This window comes from Oreochromis aureus, linkage group 4, assembly GCF_013358895.1.
Source record: "Oreochromis aureus strain Israel breed Guangdong linkage group 4, ZZ_aureus, whole genome shotgun sequence".
Classification (NCBI taxonomy): domain Eukaryota; kingdom Metazoa; phylum Chordata; class Actinopteri; order Cichliformes; family Cichlidae; genus Oreochromis; species Oreochromis aureus.
The window spans coordinates 27,750,895-27,769,126 of NC_052945.1; the positions used below are offsets into that span (position 1 = coordinate 27,750,895).

The window sequence follows — 18,232 nt, forward strand, 5'->3', positions numbered from 1 at the left end:
TGTCCCGGCCATGATGATATTCTGAGTGTGTCCTGTCAAACATTAACCAATGGTTACATATTATTATCATAATGACTTAAGTGGCTTTTCTTTGTGCCAAAACAGGGGAAATACAGCTACACTGTGTGTGTAATGGATCTGTTTGAGCATTAAGAGACCACTGTGAACTTCGTCCACTGCACTGCAATCTTCCTCTAATACAGGCGCACCTCTTTGCTCACAAATTGCCTTTCATTTGTTGCCTTCTTCATTAACCTACCATTCCATCCAGCCCCGTCTCCTCTCCATGTTGCCTTTGTAGCCATGGTGCCTTCATCAGGCTAATTCACTTTCACTTGAGATGAAATAAGAACAAAGGGGCAGAGGCAACATACTCAGACACACATGCAAAATTTGCCTTTTGCTATATTAGGATAGTCTTGGATTTGATTGTAGACATAGGTAAAAATCAATGAAATAGCAAAAGCCTGAGAGAGGGAGGCAGGGAGGGAGGGATGTGATGGAGAGAGATGAGGGAGGGGGTGCAGGAATATGAGTGTGTATGCATTTTTAAGGCGGTCTTTCTGTTGCAAGAAGAAGGGGAAAAAAACAGTAGTCCAACAGGAAAACGAATGAGTCGAGCTACTGATGAAGGCATGCAAATGCAATTTAGTGACGGAAACTGACGTCTGAAAGCTTCGCGTGCTGATGGAGGCTCGTGCGAGGGCAATGTGTTTAATTTTACTTCGAGATAGGTGGAATCACCTAAGCGGTGTGTGAAAGAGGGGGGAGAGAGAGAGCGAGAGGCGAGGGAACAAGAGGGGAGGGGGCGGGGGTGTATGGACCTCGCTGGTTACGGGACCCACAGGCACCCCGATTGTGCTCCGCTCTCATCATTTTTTGGAGGTGAGGACAAAAGAAAAAAGGGGGGATCGGAAGAAAGGCCCGGGATCTAAGTGTCGTGACGGGGCCCCCGACTTCGCCGCCGCTGGTCGGGGTTGTCTGGACTCAAAAGCGCTGAGGGAAAAGCGGCGGAGGAGTCGACTCTAGACTGGGGTTTCCTGCCACAGCAGCGGGATTGTCACAAAACAGCCTTTCACCCTTCGAGGGCCTTGTATTGCTACGTTTTCAGGTATGCATCTACGGTGTGTTAGCTAGCCTGTCTCTGAGTGACTTGCCTCTCCCTGGCAAACGTTAGCTCTGTTTATTCAAGAAAAATATCTGGCTGCGTGACGGCAATTTTTTCTGATGCAGTGCCCACACCAGGTCTCTTATTTATGCTAGCTAACCCATTTACTCACAGCCCCACTGAATAATGTGAGGGGGGGAACATCTGCACCTAATCACTTCTCTTTTTGTGGCTAAACGCTGCTTGGCTGCCCCTGTTCCTTTAGCCTGCTGTAACTACTCTTTTGTGCAGGGTCTTAAATGCAAGAAACGCAAATTAGCTGCCTTGCTACAATGCTAACTAGAGGTTCTAGCTTAGCTAGCTCTCAACATATGCGGCTAGCTTACAATTTTAATATGCAGCATTTGAGGTATTGTTGCTAACGCTAACCCTAAAGGAGCTAAAAAGAAGAAAAAAAGAGGCAGCACTACAAGGCTAATTGTAATGCGTATACCTTGCTACTGGCTAATATAGCCACTGAGGTTGTGGTGCAAAAGCCTGTGTTTTGTTGATGGCAGTCTGAGACGACAAATTGTCCAGATAAAACGGAGCTAGCGTTTGATAATTATCTGCAAAAACATTGCGTCTGTGTATCAATTAGGCAGCCATGCAGCTGATTGACTTGCTGACAGACTGCACTGAGCCAGTTTTTTATTATTGCTGCTGCTGCACTGTTCTCTGTGTTATGAATGCTGCCGCCTGGTCGTGCTCGGCGAGCTGCTTTGATTAATTAATAATCTGTCCATAACCTAACCGTGAGCTCACAGAAGGATGGAAACCAAGTGTCTCCACCTAACTTTAGCTGTTGCTCTGCATCGCCGGTGTACCTTAACTGTGACCCTCGGAGCATTTGATCAGACCTGTTTGATGGTGCAGTGTGGTTTGACTCAGTCCGATTGACACGGTGTGATCGGTTTGTTTTGCAACCTCACATGGTCCCTGCTCATTGTCATGTTTTGCTTGCAGCTTCTAGTGATGACCAATAATGTTGCTCAGTTAAAGTCCCCACAGTGGGAGAACCCACCCAAAGTTGTTTTAGGACCATTAACAATTTTACAGTGTACTAGGGACACACAATTGATGCTTATGTCACACATGACAATTAAAGGCACTAACCCCATAAAGGTGGCATCGTCCCTTTAATTATCACCCATAACAATTAAATCCTATAAAAACAACTTAAGCACATTAAGGTTAATGGTCTCCTTTCTCATTGTAAAAAGAGGACAGATGGACTGCTTCTGTCTTGACTCAACAGGGTTGGTTGTTTACCTGTGAGAATGAGTATTTTGTTGCCTCACTCAGAGACTGTTGATTACCCTCCTTTCAGCCACCAAACCTGTTTATCAGTCAGAAGAGACGCCTTAAGCATGCATTGTTAAAGTGTGGACCAAAGTAAAAGCTGTACTCGAAGAGAATGATAAAAGAGAAGCGATGATACAAGACCAGAAAGCCTTTTAAGTAGTGAAGACAGAAGTTGAATGAGATCGCTTGTGCAACATTAAGTCAGGTTTAGATTATTGCCCTTTTTTGTAAATGCATTTGCAATAGTGCAGCGTAATATTTATGCAGCTGACTGGAAAATAAAGTGCACTTATGAGAAATGCTGAGATAATATGTGACCCCAGATCAATCATTTGAAAATAAAGTATGAGCTTTTTTTGTTAGCGTTACTCATATGTTGTATTTACCACTGATTTGTTGCAGTTAATTAATTAATAAAGTAATATATGCAATATATAAGTATAAAACTGTCAATTAGCCCAAAATGCATTTTGCTATTGCCCTGTGAACACAGTCAGTGGATTTCTAGTTATAAATATTTAATTACGACAACAGAGCTTTAGCAGGAGGTATATTTAATAAATGTTGGCGCATTACGTCTGCACGCATTTGATTTATCTTTTCTTTTTTTTCCACAACAGGTTTTTTTCTGGTCAGCAGTTCATGGGAAATGAACACATCTGCATGGAAATACAGAAGAGAAACAGAAAACAGGAGCATGAATTGACTCAACCTGAAGTGGAATAAATGGATTACCCTCCTTTTGGAAAACTGTTGCCATGGAACTAGGTAGAATTAAATGATGGTTGACAGAAAAAAACAAAGGTAAGATGGCTAAGTGCTGAAGACAGAGGAAAGCATCAAGATGCGCGGAGGCAAGGAGAGAACGGTCACTATATAGGGATCAAATACTTCTACAGTCCAGATGATTGCATGCAGTTGCAAAAAACTAAAAAAGGAAACCGGCATCCAAAAAGGAGAGACCGAGAAAACGAACGCCTGAAAAAGCTTGGACTCTGTATCCAAGAGCCGATGAGAATATCCATGGAGCGTTCGCCTCTGGGATGATGTTGAGTGAGGGTCTTGATTCAGACCACTTGATTCCATTACTGGAGTTTTTGTCTCACACAGGTGTGAGTCAAGTCCCAGCAGTCTTACACGCTTTGACGAACTGAAGGATTGCCGCGACGGAACACAATCTCGATGGTTTTAATGAAATATTTTTTTGTTTTTTTGTTTTTTTCCATTTTGCAAGACCCTGTTGGATCGTAACACAGTTTAATCCCAGAAATAACTCTGCCTGCTTGAGCTGTTATTAGTGTGGAGTTCATATGCGTAAAGACATTTAAGGTTTAAAAACTCACATGGTGATGTGGCAATCATCCATATCTTTTGCTTGTTCGGTGCCAAACTGCTTCAGCTTCATGGGAATGACTGCTCATTTTTAATCTTGTTATTTTTTTGAAGTAGAAAGCTGCTTCACGACGTAGATCTTAAAGAAGAATCTGTTTTCTAAGACCCAGCTGTTAAGTGAACATTTTTCCCCACTGGAAAGTACACTTTCACATTTAAAAAGTACAGTTTTTGCAGTTTGACCTTTTTCCAAAACTGGAGATATCATCCTAAGTTTAACCTCCCTATCCACTGCTGGCACTACAAAAGTGATTATTACAGCTACAATATATACATATATGTATGTGTGTATATATTGCTTTGCTCTTTGGTGGATTTCAAAAGCATTTTCTTCTTTTCCTGACAGGCCATAGACTCTCTCTTTGTCATTTATTCTTACTATCATAAGCCTTCCAGTTTCTGATCGGAATCATTCCCTGATATAAACACTAACAGATATTTTAGTTTTCTGAACAATGCAGAATTTTCCTAACAGTCCAGTTCCCCCCTCTCTCCCCCCTGGGTTCAGTGGGAGGGGTGGAGGCGTACCTCCCTATCCACCGCAGCCAGCAGAGCCCCAGATATCCCCGAGGATGACAGATGATTATGCAGGGATGCAACAGCAGAGCCTGCACAGAGGCCATCACCACCCAAGTCAAGCCAGCCACATGCTTGTTTACAGTGCTAGAAACAGAGGAGCTGTGGAGCCAACACCAACACAGGGTAACATTCACAGTGGCAGCAGTAATAACCCTTACAGGAAAGAGACCATGGATTACTATTTTCCAGTGGGTGGAAAGGACAGGCACAGAAGGGGAGGTATGGGCTATGGGGCAGGTTTTGGGTACCCCAATATTGATGGACATATACCTCACCAGTACCGGCATCCCGGATCTAGCTCTGCACCGTCATCTGGCCTGATGTCGCCATATCCAGTAGACTATGCCTCTAGTGCTGGTTCAGGTGGAGGTACTGGAGCATTCTCTCCCTCTCATCAGTATAATATGAGTCAGAACCCTGCAATGCAGCCAGTGCCAGGTTCTCAGATGCAGCACCGCCAGCATGGGCAAACCTTCCCAACTATCCATCATGGACAGCAGCATAGGAGCTATCCACACTCTGGACATAGAATGACCCATCAGTATCCGCACTACTCTCCCCAGGGTGGCGCATCCACGGGGTCATCAGGAATGTACAGCCCCCCTCCACAGAGATATCTCGACGGGGCTGCCAGCACTGGGTTCGATCCCAAAGTCAACAGTTCTCCCAGTGTCAACTCCAGTTCAAACTCAGTCTCCAGTTCAGTTGCTGCTAACAATGTGGGGGCAATGGAGAATGTTCAACAAAGTTACCATGCTTCAAATTATCCTGGATATTCCCCACAGACACATTCACTCCACAAGCAAGCCACACTACAGCACCGCAACTCGCAGCACAATTTAGGGATAGGTTATGACACACCTCTCAAGATGCAGGGCCAGTCTCCAGGCTCTGTATATGCTAAACATCATCAGGCCTCCAATCCCAGTATACCTCAGCCAGCATCCCAAGAAATAACCAAATCTCCAATGCATCCTAATGCGCAACAAACTCAAATTAACCAAAACTTTAGCCCAATTTCCAATCCCTCTCCAGCTGCATCGGCAGTGCACTCCCCCAGCTGTAGCTCCTCTCCTTCCCCTTTGATGGGTGTCTCAGAGGCACATGGAACCCCCTCAGGTCATGGTCCTTCACATCCTCCTACATCAAACCCTCGTAGCAGCCACGGTCATGGTAGATTACTGCAGACTATGCCTCAGTTAAGTCCCACACCCAACTCTAATAGCAGCATCAGTAGTTGTGGTAGCAGTGGCAGTCATAAACCTCACAGCATGAGTGCAGCCGGAGGGAGCAATCTCCCTCCAACAGGCCGCAGTAAAATGGGGCTAGGCACAGGAATTGGATCCCGAGAAGAAGGTTCTTCTGTTTATTCATCCTCTTCAGTTGACAAAATGCAGGATGCCGGCTTGAATAGTCTTAATGCCTTGAGCTCACAAGTAGCCAATTTACCAAACACAGTTCAGCACATGGTCCTTACTGACACAGTGCTTTCACCTAAGAAGAAAGAAGGCGGGCAGATGCAACAGGCGACGCATAGCGTGCCCCCATCGCAGCCGAGGAGTCGCAATGCAAGCGCAGCCTCAAGCACCAGCACAGTCAAAGATGGAAGTGCAGTAGGGGCCGGAGATGGAGCCAGCATAGATGTCGGGGTGGATGAAGACTCCTCATTGTTGTCAGTCGAAGGCTCCTCAGGGACCAAGGTGGAGCGAGAGGAGCAGTTTTCTGAGGGGGAACATGGGAGAGTGAGGCAGATGAGCGGTGCAAGCAGTGGATCTGAACCAGCTGGCTCTCACCCTCAGCCACCGAGCCAAAGCCAACCGCAGACTGGACAAACATCAAATGTCAAAGTAGTCACCTCTGATTCATCAAAGGATCCAGTTGCCTCTGAAGCGAAGGCAAATGAAGCTCATATTCCTGCTTCATCGTCATCTCCATCCTTTGTGTATCAGTCGTCAGAGACTGGCCCAAGCTCACATCCAATGCCTCCAGTTTCTTCATCCCCCTCATCCACTTCCTCCAGTATTCCCCCTCAGCCAAACTGTGTCCCAGAGTCTGGGGCAGCATACAATGACCACAGAGGTGGCAATAAGAAGACAGTAGAAATTAAAAATGAAGTCATTAAAAACGAAAGCGAAGGTGTAGCTGATAAAACCGTGAAAGGCAGCAGCCAAATGCAACGGGACGGGGAAGTCGATACACAAAATGGACAGGACAAAGAGAATAGGGTGCACTCCACATCCAGATTACACAGTAACGAGAGGGAAGAAAAGCACACGTCTGAGGAGCAGCAGAACGCCAGTAGTGTTGGAGTGATTGTTTCCGCTCGGTCTGAGGGAAGTCTCACAGAAAAAAGCAAGAATCCCCAGGACAACTGTATAGAAGAGAAACACTCACACTCTTATTTAAGAGAGTCGAGCAGTCATAATGGCGATGAAGGCGTAGACCTCAGTCTGTATTCTTCCCATTACCAGAAATCAAACTTCGGACGGCCTCATAATCCTTCCCAGTCTGGCCAGCATAAGTATGGCTACCCTGAATCAACATATGGCTCAGATTTATCCATGAAGAACAAAGGGAGGCCTGGCCCAGTGGGTGTGATGGATTCAAATCCAAGATATTTAGGATACCAACAGTCACAACCTAGTTTCGGACCTGTGCATCAGAAGGACGGTGGTTCTGTAGCAGAGGCCCTGGTGAAGCGAGGCCAGGGATCAGGGGCTAAAGGTCTCGAGGAGAATGCACAGCTTCAGCAATTCCCCAGCCTTTTGCAAGAGGTCCTTCAAGGTTACAATTTAGATCGTCGCTATGGGAGACCAGAACAGGCATTTCCTGCACATCTTCAAGTTCAGCAGCAGTTTCAGTCCAGACACCCATCATATGGCATGGCTGAAGGTATGAGAATGCAGAGTGGAGCAACTGAGGGTTCAGCTCATTCAGCTCAAATGGGTAGCGCTGGAAAACCCCAAAACCAGCGGCATGGAAGCGACCCTGATTTTACCACAGAGCCTCAGTCCTCAGTGAAGTCAGAAATGTCAAACGCTAAGATTATGCAAAATGCTGAGAAAACAGAGGTGGGTGTGTCCCAGGGCCATTTACCACAGGCCGAGTCTCAGCAAGCAGCAACAAAACACATAAACTTAGCTGACTACTCTCTACCACCGAGAAAAGCCTTATCTAATGTCTCCACTCCATCCTCTGCTGTGCAGGAGCTCCTTTTGCAAGAGCCAGAGCCACTAACCGGCAGCGGTGGTCAAACTGAGCCTCAGAAATCATCAGGCTGCATATTAGCCCCATCAGAGCGACGCTCTGTCATCTGTGATGTGTCGCCAAACCGACGCAGCACACCAGAGAGGGACAGAGAGAGCGACAGAGAGAGAGAGCGGGAGAAAAGTCAGAGTGGAGCTTCTGTGATTCAACAGCCATTTTCCTCTCCAGCAGCAGCAGCCAGTGATCTAACTAAAAAGGATACTGGAGAGAAACAAGTAATGAAAATGGAAACGGTATCAAAAGAGACCGGGGTGGAAGCTCCAAATTTGCAAACTGAGCAGCAAGGCAGTGGTGGGGCTAATGAGGCAGACACGGAGTATCATTCCAAGTCGATCCATTCATCAGTTGTAATGAATGCTGACCCCTATAGGCGAGGTAATGTTGATATTCCCCCCTTGCCTTCTCATCCTATGAACACTAATCCTTTAACTTCGCCGTCAAGGCATCAGCCGTACCTTCACGGCGTTGATCTGTCAGCTGGCAGCGGCAGCACATTTCCTGGATATCGATATGGAGATTCAAGAGAGGGCAATATGATGTCACGCAGCAATCCTCATTTTCCCTCCCACCATCCATACCACAGTCTATCCCCTTCAGCTCAAGCCGCAGCTAAGCTTCAAATGTACTCTCACCCTCACGGCCCTGCTCATCACCATGAAATGAGTGACTGGGTAAAAGCGATGAGCAGGCCCACCAAGGAGATGATGATGCAGCCCGGCTCGTCCCCTGGAAGACATAAAGTCAGCCAGTCAGAGCAGAGACAGAGGATGATCTCCCAAACTGACATGCCAAGTGAAACGCACGCTGGCAAACCTTCGCTCCATCATCAAAGCGCCTACTATGACATGAAAATGTGGGAGTCGACACACTCCGGAAGAGAAGGTGTTCGAATGATAGAAGGGGACTACTTCAGAGCGCAGCCTCCTCCTCCTCCTCCCCCACCACCTCCCCCTCTCCTTCCTCCAACTCCTGTTTCACACGGCCCCGTTCTGCCGCAGATCCCTCACGGCCAAAGTGCCGCCGAACCTGAGGTCTCCAGAGTAGCCACAGAAGAAGCCAAACATCCCTGCCCACCTCCTCCACCCAGCTCCACCAAGTCTCCTGCTGACGTGAATTCCACCCAGCCACAGGTGCAGCATCAGACCAAAGCCGGGGGCTCCGGAGACACAAATCCGCTAATATTACGCAGGAGAGTTCGCTCTTTTATCTCTCCCATTCCCGCCAAAAGGCAACTCCAGGATGTGTCTCAACAGAGGGCCGCCACAAATTCCCATCACTCTCCTGGGGCCCAGTCTGAGCCTGGCCATCACAACGAAGATGACTCATCCAGTTCAGATATTCCATGTCCCAGGCTCTCATCCCCTCTGCCAAGAGAGAGCACCTATTCCCAACCTCTGTCTCCATCCAGTGGCAACACTAAGGTTTTGCCTCCCAGAAAAGGACGCGGTTTGAAACTAGAGGCAATAGTGCAGAAAATCACACCAAATATTAAAAAGCCAGCAGGCCATGCTGATGATGAGTCAAATCATTACCCAGGCTTCTCTCACTCTGAAATACCAACATTTAATGACTCGCAGGACCAAGACTTGCCACATTTCCCCAGGGTTCCAGGAGGGGACGATAGTTACATGGATGAAAGTCACTCATTAAACGACATGATTCCTTTTAGAGGGGTCGACGAAACCGGGCCTCTACCTCCATCAGCTTACCCATGCGATCCCCACCAGACGTCTCAGCCCCTCAAACAACAGGACTTTGACTTTGGATTAGGTGCTGCCGTGGCATCGGCATCTGGCGACAAGGAGGATTTCGCTTTGCTCGGACCACTGCCTCCTCCTCCACCTCTTCCTCGCCCGGTTCAGGGTTCCCCACCTCCATCTTCGTCTGCCCTATCAGACATTCAGCATTTCACCAACACGTACCAGCAGCTTGAGACGAGGAGGGGAGAGCAGTCTGCCGCTAACCTTCTTCGACAGAAACTTCAAGAATCTGGCATGGGATTCGATGATTATCCTGGCAGCGACTACTATGGCACCACTCCGCCCCACCACGGCCAGGCTCAAGGGCACATACTCAACAGGCAGCATCAGATGTCCTCCGGTAGGTCCAGTCTGTCACCACAAGATTCAAAGCCGCTAGAGAATGTTGTGCCTAAAGGCTATTTCCCATCTGGCAAGAAAAAAGGCAGGCCTGTTGGGAGTGTGAATAAACAAAAACGGGCCCAAAACCAAGTCCAAACACAAGCCAGCGCTCAGCCTCAAGTCCAAACACAGAATGCAACTTTGAGCGCTCCTCCAGCACCGCCCATTCCAGCTACAGCTGCTCCCACAACTCCACCAACAATGCAGACTACCAACAGCAGCAACAGCACAACAACAACAACAACAACAACCACAACAGCCCCGCCAGCACCCCCTCTGCCAGACAGTAAAACCACTCCTCCGCTGGCCCCACCTGTGTTAACCCAGGTAGTGAAGGTGGATGTTGAGAGCGAGGACACCCAGCCAGAGATCGAGGTCAAACCTGTGCGGCGAAGACGCAGAGGCGTCAAAGATGAAGACGAGCCCCTGGAAGCAAGAGGCCGGCAGAGGAGGAGGCGGCGAGGGGCGGCAGCGGCAACGCCCTCAGTGGCCAAAGACGATCCAGATACACCTTTAGGTGCAAATAGAGCTTTTGCGGATCCTAACAGAAAGGGCTTGTTTGTTCCCCACATACACGTGGAGAAAAAAGTACCAGAGATTGGGGCGGTGTGCACCATTGTGAACGCTGAGGAAGACAAGATGAAAGGAGAGCGCAGCGCAGTTGGAGGGAAAGCTGGTGGGAGTGGAATTGAATCCCTCCTGACCTCGGCTCTTTCCTCCCAGTTATCTAGGAGAGACAGAGAATCAGAGAAACGGGAGACGGACGAGGTGGAAACTACACTTCAGTCAGGAAAAGCACTTCCTTCATCTGGCTATGTTGTTTCAGGCCCTGTGATTACGGAGACCAATCACTCCGGCCGCCTGCTGTGTTGCCTGTGCCAGAAATGGGCAAATTACAAACACCTCGGAGATCTCTACGGGCCTTTCTACCCAGCTGAATATGCTGCAAAGCTCCCCAAGAATCAGCCCCAGGTCAGGCAATGTCAGGCAACCACAGGCACAAACAAAACAGGACCAAATTCAGACGTGAGCTCAAACCCTTTGACTACAATCCAAGACACACAAACACAAGATGCTCAGTTTACCAAGCCCTCATCTGAGAGCGACTATGCCTTCAATCTGGATTCAAACCCTGCTTCTCTTAACACTACAGTCAGAACTGCTTCTCCAGCTGGGAGGGAGGAAATGATGACGCATGTGGCTGACAAGCACAGTAACGCTGCCTCTTCTTCTTCCTCTTCCTCCTCCTCCTCCTCGTCCGCTGCCATTAAAACCTCTCTAACCTGGGATACGAATCTGGATATCAGACCTATCCCTGAGCTTAAGAGAGAGCCAGACCTTGAAAGCAACCAGCAGCAGGCGCCGAAACAGCAGCCTGCAGATGAAGCTCAGCAGCGACCTCAGCACAGAAAGCTGACCTCGCATCCCCGTTTTAAAAGGAGACACAAGTCGAGTGAGGATTCCCCCAGAATGGTGCCAGCCAACAGTAAGGCCTCCCTGCCATTCCAGCCCCCTCCTCCGGCCTTGGATTCCCTGGGACCCTTGGCACAGCTGGCACAGCTGCCTCAGATGCCCATGGATCCAGAGGAGCTGTGGGTCCATGAAGGATGTATAGTGTGGACCAGTGGAGTGTACCTTGTCAATGGGAGACTGTATGGCCTGCAGGAAGCACTAGATGGCGCCAGAGAAACAGTGAGTTGTACATATTTGGCATTTTTGGGGTGGGGTGGAGGGGGAAATTACAGATTTATGCTTTTTATTTACATATATGTAGGTTTCACTGCTTAATAAAAGCACTTGTATACATGCATGTTGATAAGACACCCAGTACTGCAGTGGATCATGTACTATACAGTATATCAAGTGTGTTTGCTCATCAGTTTTTTCAGATTGTAGACCTTTATCTGTCTTTCTGTGTCTGACGGTTTTTATATGCATTTATATCATCTTTTCTCAGTCCTGCTCATACTGTGAGATGGTTGGCTCAACCCTGGGCTGCTACAGTAAAGGCTGTACACTTCGCTACCACTACTTATGTGCTATTGAAGCAGGTGAGTGTCTGCATTACTGCACAAGTGCACTAGAAATAGTAAGGTGATGTGAAAGTCTGTTGTTGGATTTAAAAAAAAAAAAAAAAAAGAAAAGAAAAAAAGTCTGTGGCTGTGTCCTTAGTCTTGATGTTCTCTGTCTGTTTGCCAGATTGCTCTCTGAATGAAGATAACTTCTCGCTGCGGTGTCCGAAGCACAAGGTAAAGAAGGAAAGGTTCGTTTTCTTTTTGTAATTCAGAGCGATATCTCACTTTTCACATCCAAATCGGTGCCCGAACCCTTCGTTTCTTTCAGGATCTTCAGTTGTCTTTAATTCACACTTTTGTCTCGTCCTGTGTTTTTGGGTTTTTTTTGTTTGTTTTTTTTCCCCCTCTTCCCTTCTTTCAGTTTACCCAGAGCATCCGGCCTGCCAAGTCAGTGTACCTGGAGCAGTCAGAGAGAGGCTGAGAGAAACAGGGAGGAGGAAGAGACACAGGAGTCTGGGAGCTGTAAGTTTACAGTTGTGTATGTAAGATACAGTAGTGTGCAAAAGTTTTGAGCTATGGTAAAATGGTAAATGGATGCAATGCATTACAGTCCTAGCAAACTCCGACCACTTTTATTCTTCTTCTATTCAAAGCTCTTCTTTAGGCGATGGCCACCTTTTGCTCTGTTCTTTTGATTTCCTTCCTTCTTTCCTTTTTCTTTGTTCCATTTCCTAAAGGACAAACTGGACACCATGCAGAGTTTTTGACTAATACCTCATCACCTTATTGGTTTTTAAAAATATATTTTTATGTCTGTACGTTTTCTCTTTGGCATATTCCACAGAGTCATCTTAAAAAATCTGAAGTAATGGTGTGTTTTTTGCAACAGGCTGCTAGTAACAGAGTGCCCAAAGATACAATTGCCTTTTTTTTTTATGTCTGAATGGTTCATAGGTCAGAATAATCAGACGCAAGGACTGCACTGAATATAAGTAAATAAAACCAGCCAATGCGCAAGATTTTTAAAAAATTTTCAAAATTCAAAGAAATGAGGAGTGGCTCAAGAGTTTTGCACAGTACTGTAAAGCGATACTGTTTACTTTTCTTAAAATGATTTCCATCCTTTAAAATGTTGTCAGATCTCATCCAAAACTATTTACATGTTTACTTATTTCTATTAAAAAAAAGCCTCTTAAACCTCGTAGTTGTCACAATGTGAGCTTGTGTGCTAGGAGCAGTCATCTGTATGTAATCATGTAGAAGTGGATGTTGGTGTATAATGTTACGTTGTCTCGCAACCACCTCTAGTGTGAAAGCCTGCCTCAACAAGTTACCCTTCAGTTACCACATAGAAACGTTCAAACGCATGCTGCATTTTATTTTTGTTTAATTATTAAAAGATGTGGAGATGCTTTTGTCTCATTATTGATGGATTTGTTGCCTCTGGCTTGCTTATACCTTCTGTGGTCATTTAAATTCCAAAAAGCAACACAGCAGCCACTCTTTGTTGGCACGTTTCTTCGAGTAGCATTGAGGAAAAAAAATCCTGCAGCTCTCGCACTCCTCCTCACCTCACCTTAGTGGCTGTACTTGTGCCTGTCGCTGCCTCCCCCTCACTTCCAATCCAGCCTGTCCTCATGGAAACTGATGCATCTCGTCTCTGTTTTGCACAACGCTGCTGGCATGCTAAGGTTTTTCGAAACTGCAACGTATCCTCTTTGCTTCATTGTGCCTTTTCTTTCTCTCCTAGGTTAGTTTGGGATAGAAGACCGAGAAATGTGAAAAAGACTGGCCTGTCATCAGCGGCTGAGGACAACAAAAGGGAATGTACAATTTCTCACCAAGATTCAGCATTATTTACGTTTTAAGACAATGGAGGGAGAAAAATCATTTTTTTAGGAGAATTGTTGCGCTTTACTTAAAAGCCGGAAAAAAGAAAAAAACAAAACAAAAAAAAACCCATGGACATGCAACACAGGGGAATGGAGCTACAAGAAAAGGACTACAAAGATGGAAGTGGGATGAGATAAAACATCAAGACTGACAGAGGAACTAAAGGAACTCTGCTATAAAGAACAAAAGAAACAACCTTCCTCTCTAGGCTTACTTTAATTTTCCAGTGACGCCCTTAAAGTGTTTAACTCATGCTTATCATCATCATCTGTATTATCTTTTTTTTTTCTTTTGTTTGCTTTGACATATTGGGAGCAAGTTGGGTGATAAACCCAAGAAAGGACAGAACTTTGTATCCTCTCACAATTAGTATTTTACCTTTTATGATATTAGGATGATCACAGTTATTATTTTAGTCCTCATTATTTTGTAACCTCATCAGTATTTACTCATGGAAATGAAATGGATGTATCTCATTTTATATTCAGTCTACGCATTAATTGGATTTTTTTTTTCTTCATTCCTGGAGAGGGGGGGAGGGAGCCAGAGTGATGTTGTCTGTAATGTCAGGGTCATGTTTGCCACAAAGACATTATTGCCTTGGAGAACGGACATCTGTTGCCTTTCTAAAGTCGTGAATGAGTGAGCAATTGAGTGCGTGTGGAAAAACTGAAAAAAAGAAAAAATGCTGACTTCTGGGTCTTTGATTCCATTTTTTGGTCCTTTTGAAAAGTGTTCTTATTTTTCATCACCGGGGTTTTTACGGTACAGATAGTATTCACGAAAAATGATGGACACAGTCTTATTTTTCAAGTACAAAAAGTTCATAATGTGCAAAGAGAAGGACAGACGCTCGTAAGAGCAGCAGATAACACTATGGACTAAAGCGTGTCTGCCGTCTTTAACCACGCCGGCTGGGAAAAGGTGAAGGACGGGACACTGAAGAGGTTTTATTGGTGTGGAACTGTGTACTGGATGCACGCGTTCGTAAGACGTTCGTGCAAAGTTACGTTCGACTGACAGACGTCAGACATTTTTGGAAGTGAACTGTGGAGAGGGTGTCATATGAACGAGGGCGAGCCTAACCAAGTTCTTTTGAATGGTTTCAAACTTCTGTGACACGGCAGCATTCTAATCGGGAGATGCAAAATCCATTCAAAAGAAGCATTGCCATAAAAATTTAAAAGTGAGTCGTACATGGTGTTGTCTTTATCATTTTTTATTGTTATTCTTGTAAAAAAAAAAAGGTCAAGCTGAAAGACAGTTACACTATCAAAACCATGCTGTATTAGAAACCTGTCAATATGTATATGAATTATGAATACACTTAAAAATGCTTCACGTATGTTCCTCTTCTTATGTCTGAAGTATTTGCTTTCACTTCTGTTCCTCTGGGAAACCCGCCTGTTTCAAGTTCGTCTAACATGGTTATCCCCCGATTTTTCTCTCTACTTTTATTACAAATCAGCTGCTCTATCTTTTTTGTGTTCTCAGTCAGTTCTTGGAAAATAACCACATTAGTTGTAGTCATCTCTGTACACATGCACACTTCCTTTCTTACTTGTTTCTTCTTGACTTTGGTTGACTGTGAAGTTTAGCCCCGTCCTGATGTAATCAGACAGCTTTTAGAAGATGTCTCAAATAGTTTGGGACTGTAATTTCTAACACCATGATCAGTAGTTTCAGACATGGAGACTGGTCAAAAAGGGGGAAAACATGTAAACCATTGTGTGCTTTAATATGACTACCGAACTCTGGATGGAAGTCCATCTTTCCAATGCATGTTTTTTCATAGTAATTAAGCTATTCCCCACCTCATACCCTGTAGATAAGAGCGTTTTCACTCAGGGACACCACTCCCATCAAGACGGAAATGTTCAAATAAAGCAAGAAAAAAAACCTTGCTATAACGTTACAAAATTACCGGGTGCCCTCAGTGTAGGGATGGAGTATTCAGGCCAGTTCTAAGTATGCTAATCAAAGTCGAGGGTTTTTTTTAATGGTTTTCAAGAGTATTGAAGTATTTCTATGAATTTTTGGCTGGTATTATTTGCCTTCTTTCATAAAGGTTAGTCTAATGTATCCTCTGTTACAGGAGGTATTAAAGGAAAGCACCTTACCTTAGTATGTAGAGAACTCCACCGGCTGTTTAATGGCTGCCACAGATACTTGCAGGTCACTCAGCTCATGTAGAACCTTAAGCAAACTCACTGTTCAACCACACTGTGTGGCATGTCAGTTACCTGCTTTGTATGATGAAGCGCACATGCGTTGAATCGGATGCATTCGTCATTTAGGTTTTTCCTATGCGACTAAAATAGTTAAAATACCTAACACTGGGGAAAGGGTTGAAGGTTAAAATGGTTTATATGAGATGGAAATATTGAGTAAAGTGGGTAATACTGGGTTGCTAGATAAATGGTACACATTTGCTAAAAGTGATAATAATAACAATGGTTATTTTACACAAAAAACATCAAAGCCCAAATACCTCAGTGAATTAAGCTGAAAAAAGGAAAAACAGACATGCAACACAGTGGAATGGAGCTAGCTTTAGCTATGCTTTAGTTATGATTACATTAGCTAAAGTGTATCAAGTACAACATGGTGAAATAGCAATAATGGCTAACATACCTAACAGTAGCTAAAGGATAAATGGTCAAAGTAGTTAGCATACATTACAACATAATGAATAAAATAGCTTACAATAGCTAAAGGATAAGTGGTTCAGATTTGGTAAAAAAAAAAAAAAAAAATGGTTAAAAAATAGCTGAAATAGTTAATATTACCTAAAAACAATGGGTAAGATATCTCAAATTAGCTAAAGGCTAACAATTGAAATATTAAAAATTAAAAATAATTGATGACTGAAGCTCTTTAATACTAAAATTTATAATTTAGCAAATTAATAGAATTAACTGATTAAAGGCTAAAAGAAATGCAGCAGTTAGCTTAAAAAAATAATTGGTGATACTTGCGGATAAGTGTGGGCCTTGTACTGTCATCAAGCCCAGGTTATCTTTCTGTTATCTGGTTTCACTCACCCCAACATGAACGTGGTTATCAACTGAAAAAGTGAAGCCAGAGTTTTCCCAGTCTAGCTGCAAGGGCACAAAAGAGCCGTCTTTGGCAGCGTTGTAGTCACATTCTTTAATATAAAAAGTCACATTAGCTATTGGAGCTATGGAGGTGTTAATTGACAGCTTTCATGTCATTGCAGTATTTTGGGGGGAGAGCTGTTGCTCGGTACGTGGACAAGAAAACACCAAATTAACAGCAGAGCAGGAAACTAGATGTATAACTATTCATTTATTTACTTATAAATATGTTCTAGAGAGTTTCCTCATCAACCGGTCGGCCTCCTGGCAGATCTCTTTGTGCTCTTGCTCCTTCATCTGTTGTCATAAGGCCTCATCCATGATGCTGCCAGTATCACCCAACTTCTCCTCCCCCCTCCTCCTCCTCCTCCTCGACCTGGAAGGAGACGGTCAGAGAAACAAACTGACTCCCATATACGTGTACTGCACATGCTGCATGTCTGAGCATGCATTAAAGGTGGGTGTCTGTGGGTGGGCTGCACCTCCCTCTTGTGTCTGCACTTTAAGGTATTCTGGGTGCGTTCTTTCATGCATTTCTCTTATCTGTAGTTTATCTAGATCTTTCATCTCATCCTGCAACAGCTTCTCCTCCAGCTGCTTCTGGATCTGCTCACCAATCGTCTGCCTTAGTTTGATATAACAAACACAAGGTGACAATGCTTCTAATTTACATCCACTGACTTCAGCAGCATGATGATTGCAAAATGATCTTATGGCAAAGCTCATAAATCCTTTCGGTCTCCAACCTATTGATTCTTCTGTGTATCTTGTGTGACTCTGCTGAGCGCTCTAAACCGGCTGAGGTAGCCACACACCCATAATAGTGTATAAGAGTAGTTCATGTGAATGTACACCAGACCTATATTAAAAAAAAAAAAAGGCTTTTCTCATTCACATGTCCAGGAGCTGCTTCCTGCCAAGTGCTGGGCCTTGACCTCCATCTCCCTCAGGCCGTTCTGGGATAAATCAATTTAGTCTATTTTAGTTTCCTCTGCTGTTTAGTTTTCTGTATGAGGAATAAATAAAAGATTTAAGATGTTACATTTTTTACATTTTGTTAGAGCCATGTTTCCTTCCATTTTCTCTTCTTTCTTACTTTGAGGAGCTGCTTCTTGGCCTTTCATGTGGATGTTTGGGCGCGTGAGTGTTTCCTCCCATATTGCAACCTGGCACCAGGATGCAATATGGGAAGAATGCAAGCCTGAAGAGGCAGTGTGATGCTTTGAGCAGTGTTCTGCTGTTAAACCCTATAGCCAATCACAGTGGAGTAGCCACGTCTTACAATCAGAGAGTTGCGGTGCACACATGTAGTACTGTGTAGCACTATAGCCCGTGTCAATTTTTCTCCACTGTTTTCAAGGTCATTTTTGATTTCTACATGAAAACAGAGCGCTG

General features: G+C 44.8%; 1 protein-coding gene across 2 annotated transcripts; it reads left to right on the top strand.

Annotated features, from left to right (window-relative positions):
* Positions 1 to 565: 565 nt before the first annotated feature.
* On the top strand, positions 566 to 15,215 carry tcf20 (transcription factor 20). 2 transcript variants are annotated; one of them, XM_031728692.2, is made up of 6 exons: positions 566 to 1,111; positions 3,073 to 11,523; positions 11,789 to 11,882; positions 12,031 to 12,094; positions 12,268 to 12,368; positions 13,597 to 15,215. In XM_031728692.2, exons 2-6 carry the CDS (start codon positions 4,300 to 4,302, stop codon positions 13,599 to 13,601), a joined length of 7,488 nt encoding a protein of 2,495 aa, XP_031584552.2. In that variant the 5' UTR covers positions 566 to 1,111; positions 3,073 to 4,299; the 3' UTR covers positions 13,602 to 15,215. The 2 variants fall into 2 exon arrangements, with proteins under 2 accessions (XP_031584552.2, XP_031584553.2); XM_031728693.2 differs by having other exon boundaries at positions 12,031 to 12,080.
* The last annotated feature ends 3,017 nt before the right edge of the window (positions 15,216 to 18,232 follow it).

Bases quoted from the DNA above. Each gene is read 5' to 3' on its own strand.
- tcf20 (XM_031728692.2), top strand. From the start codon at position 4,300: ATGCAGAATTTTCCTAACAGTCCAGTTCCCCCCTCTCTCCCCCCTGGG. The intron at 11,524-11,788 runs GTGAGTTGTACA...ATCTTTTCTCAG, and splicing joins TAGATGGCGCCAGAGAAACA to TCCTGCTCATACTGTGAGAT. The intron at 12,095-12,267 runs GTTCGTTTTCTT...CCCTTCTTTCAG, and splicing joins CACAAGGTAAAGAAGGAAAG to TTTACCCAGAGCATCCGGCC.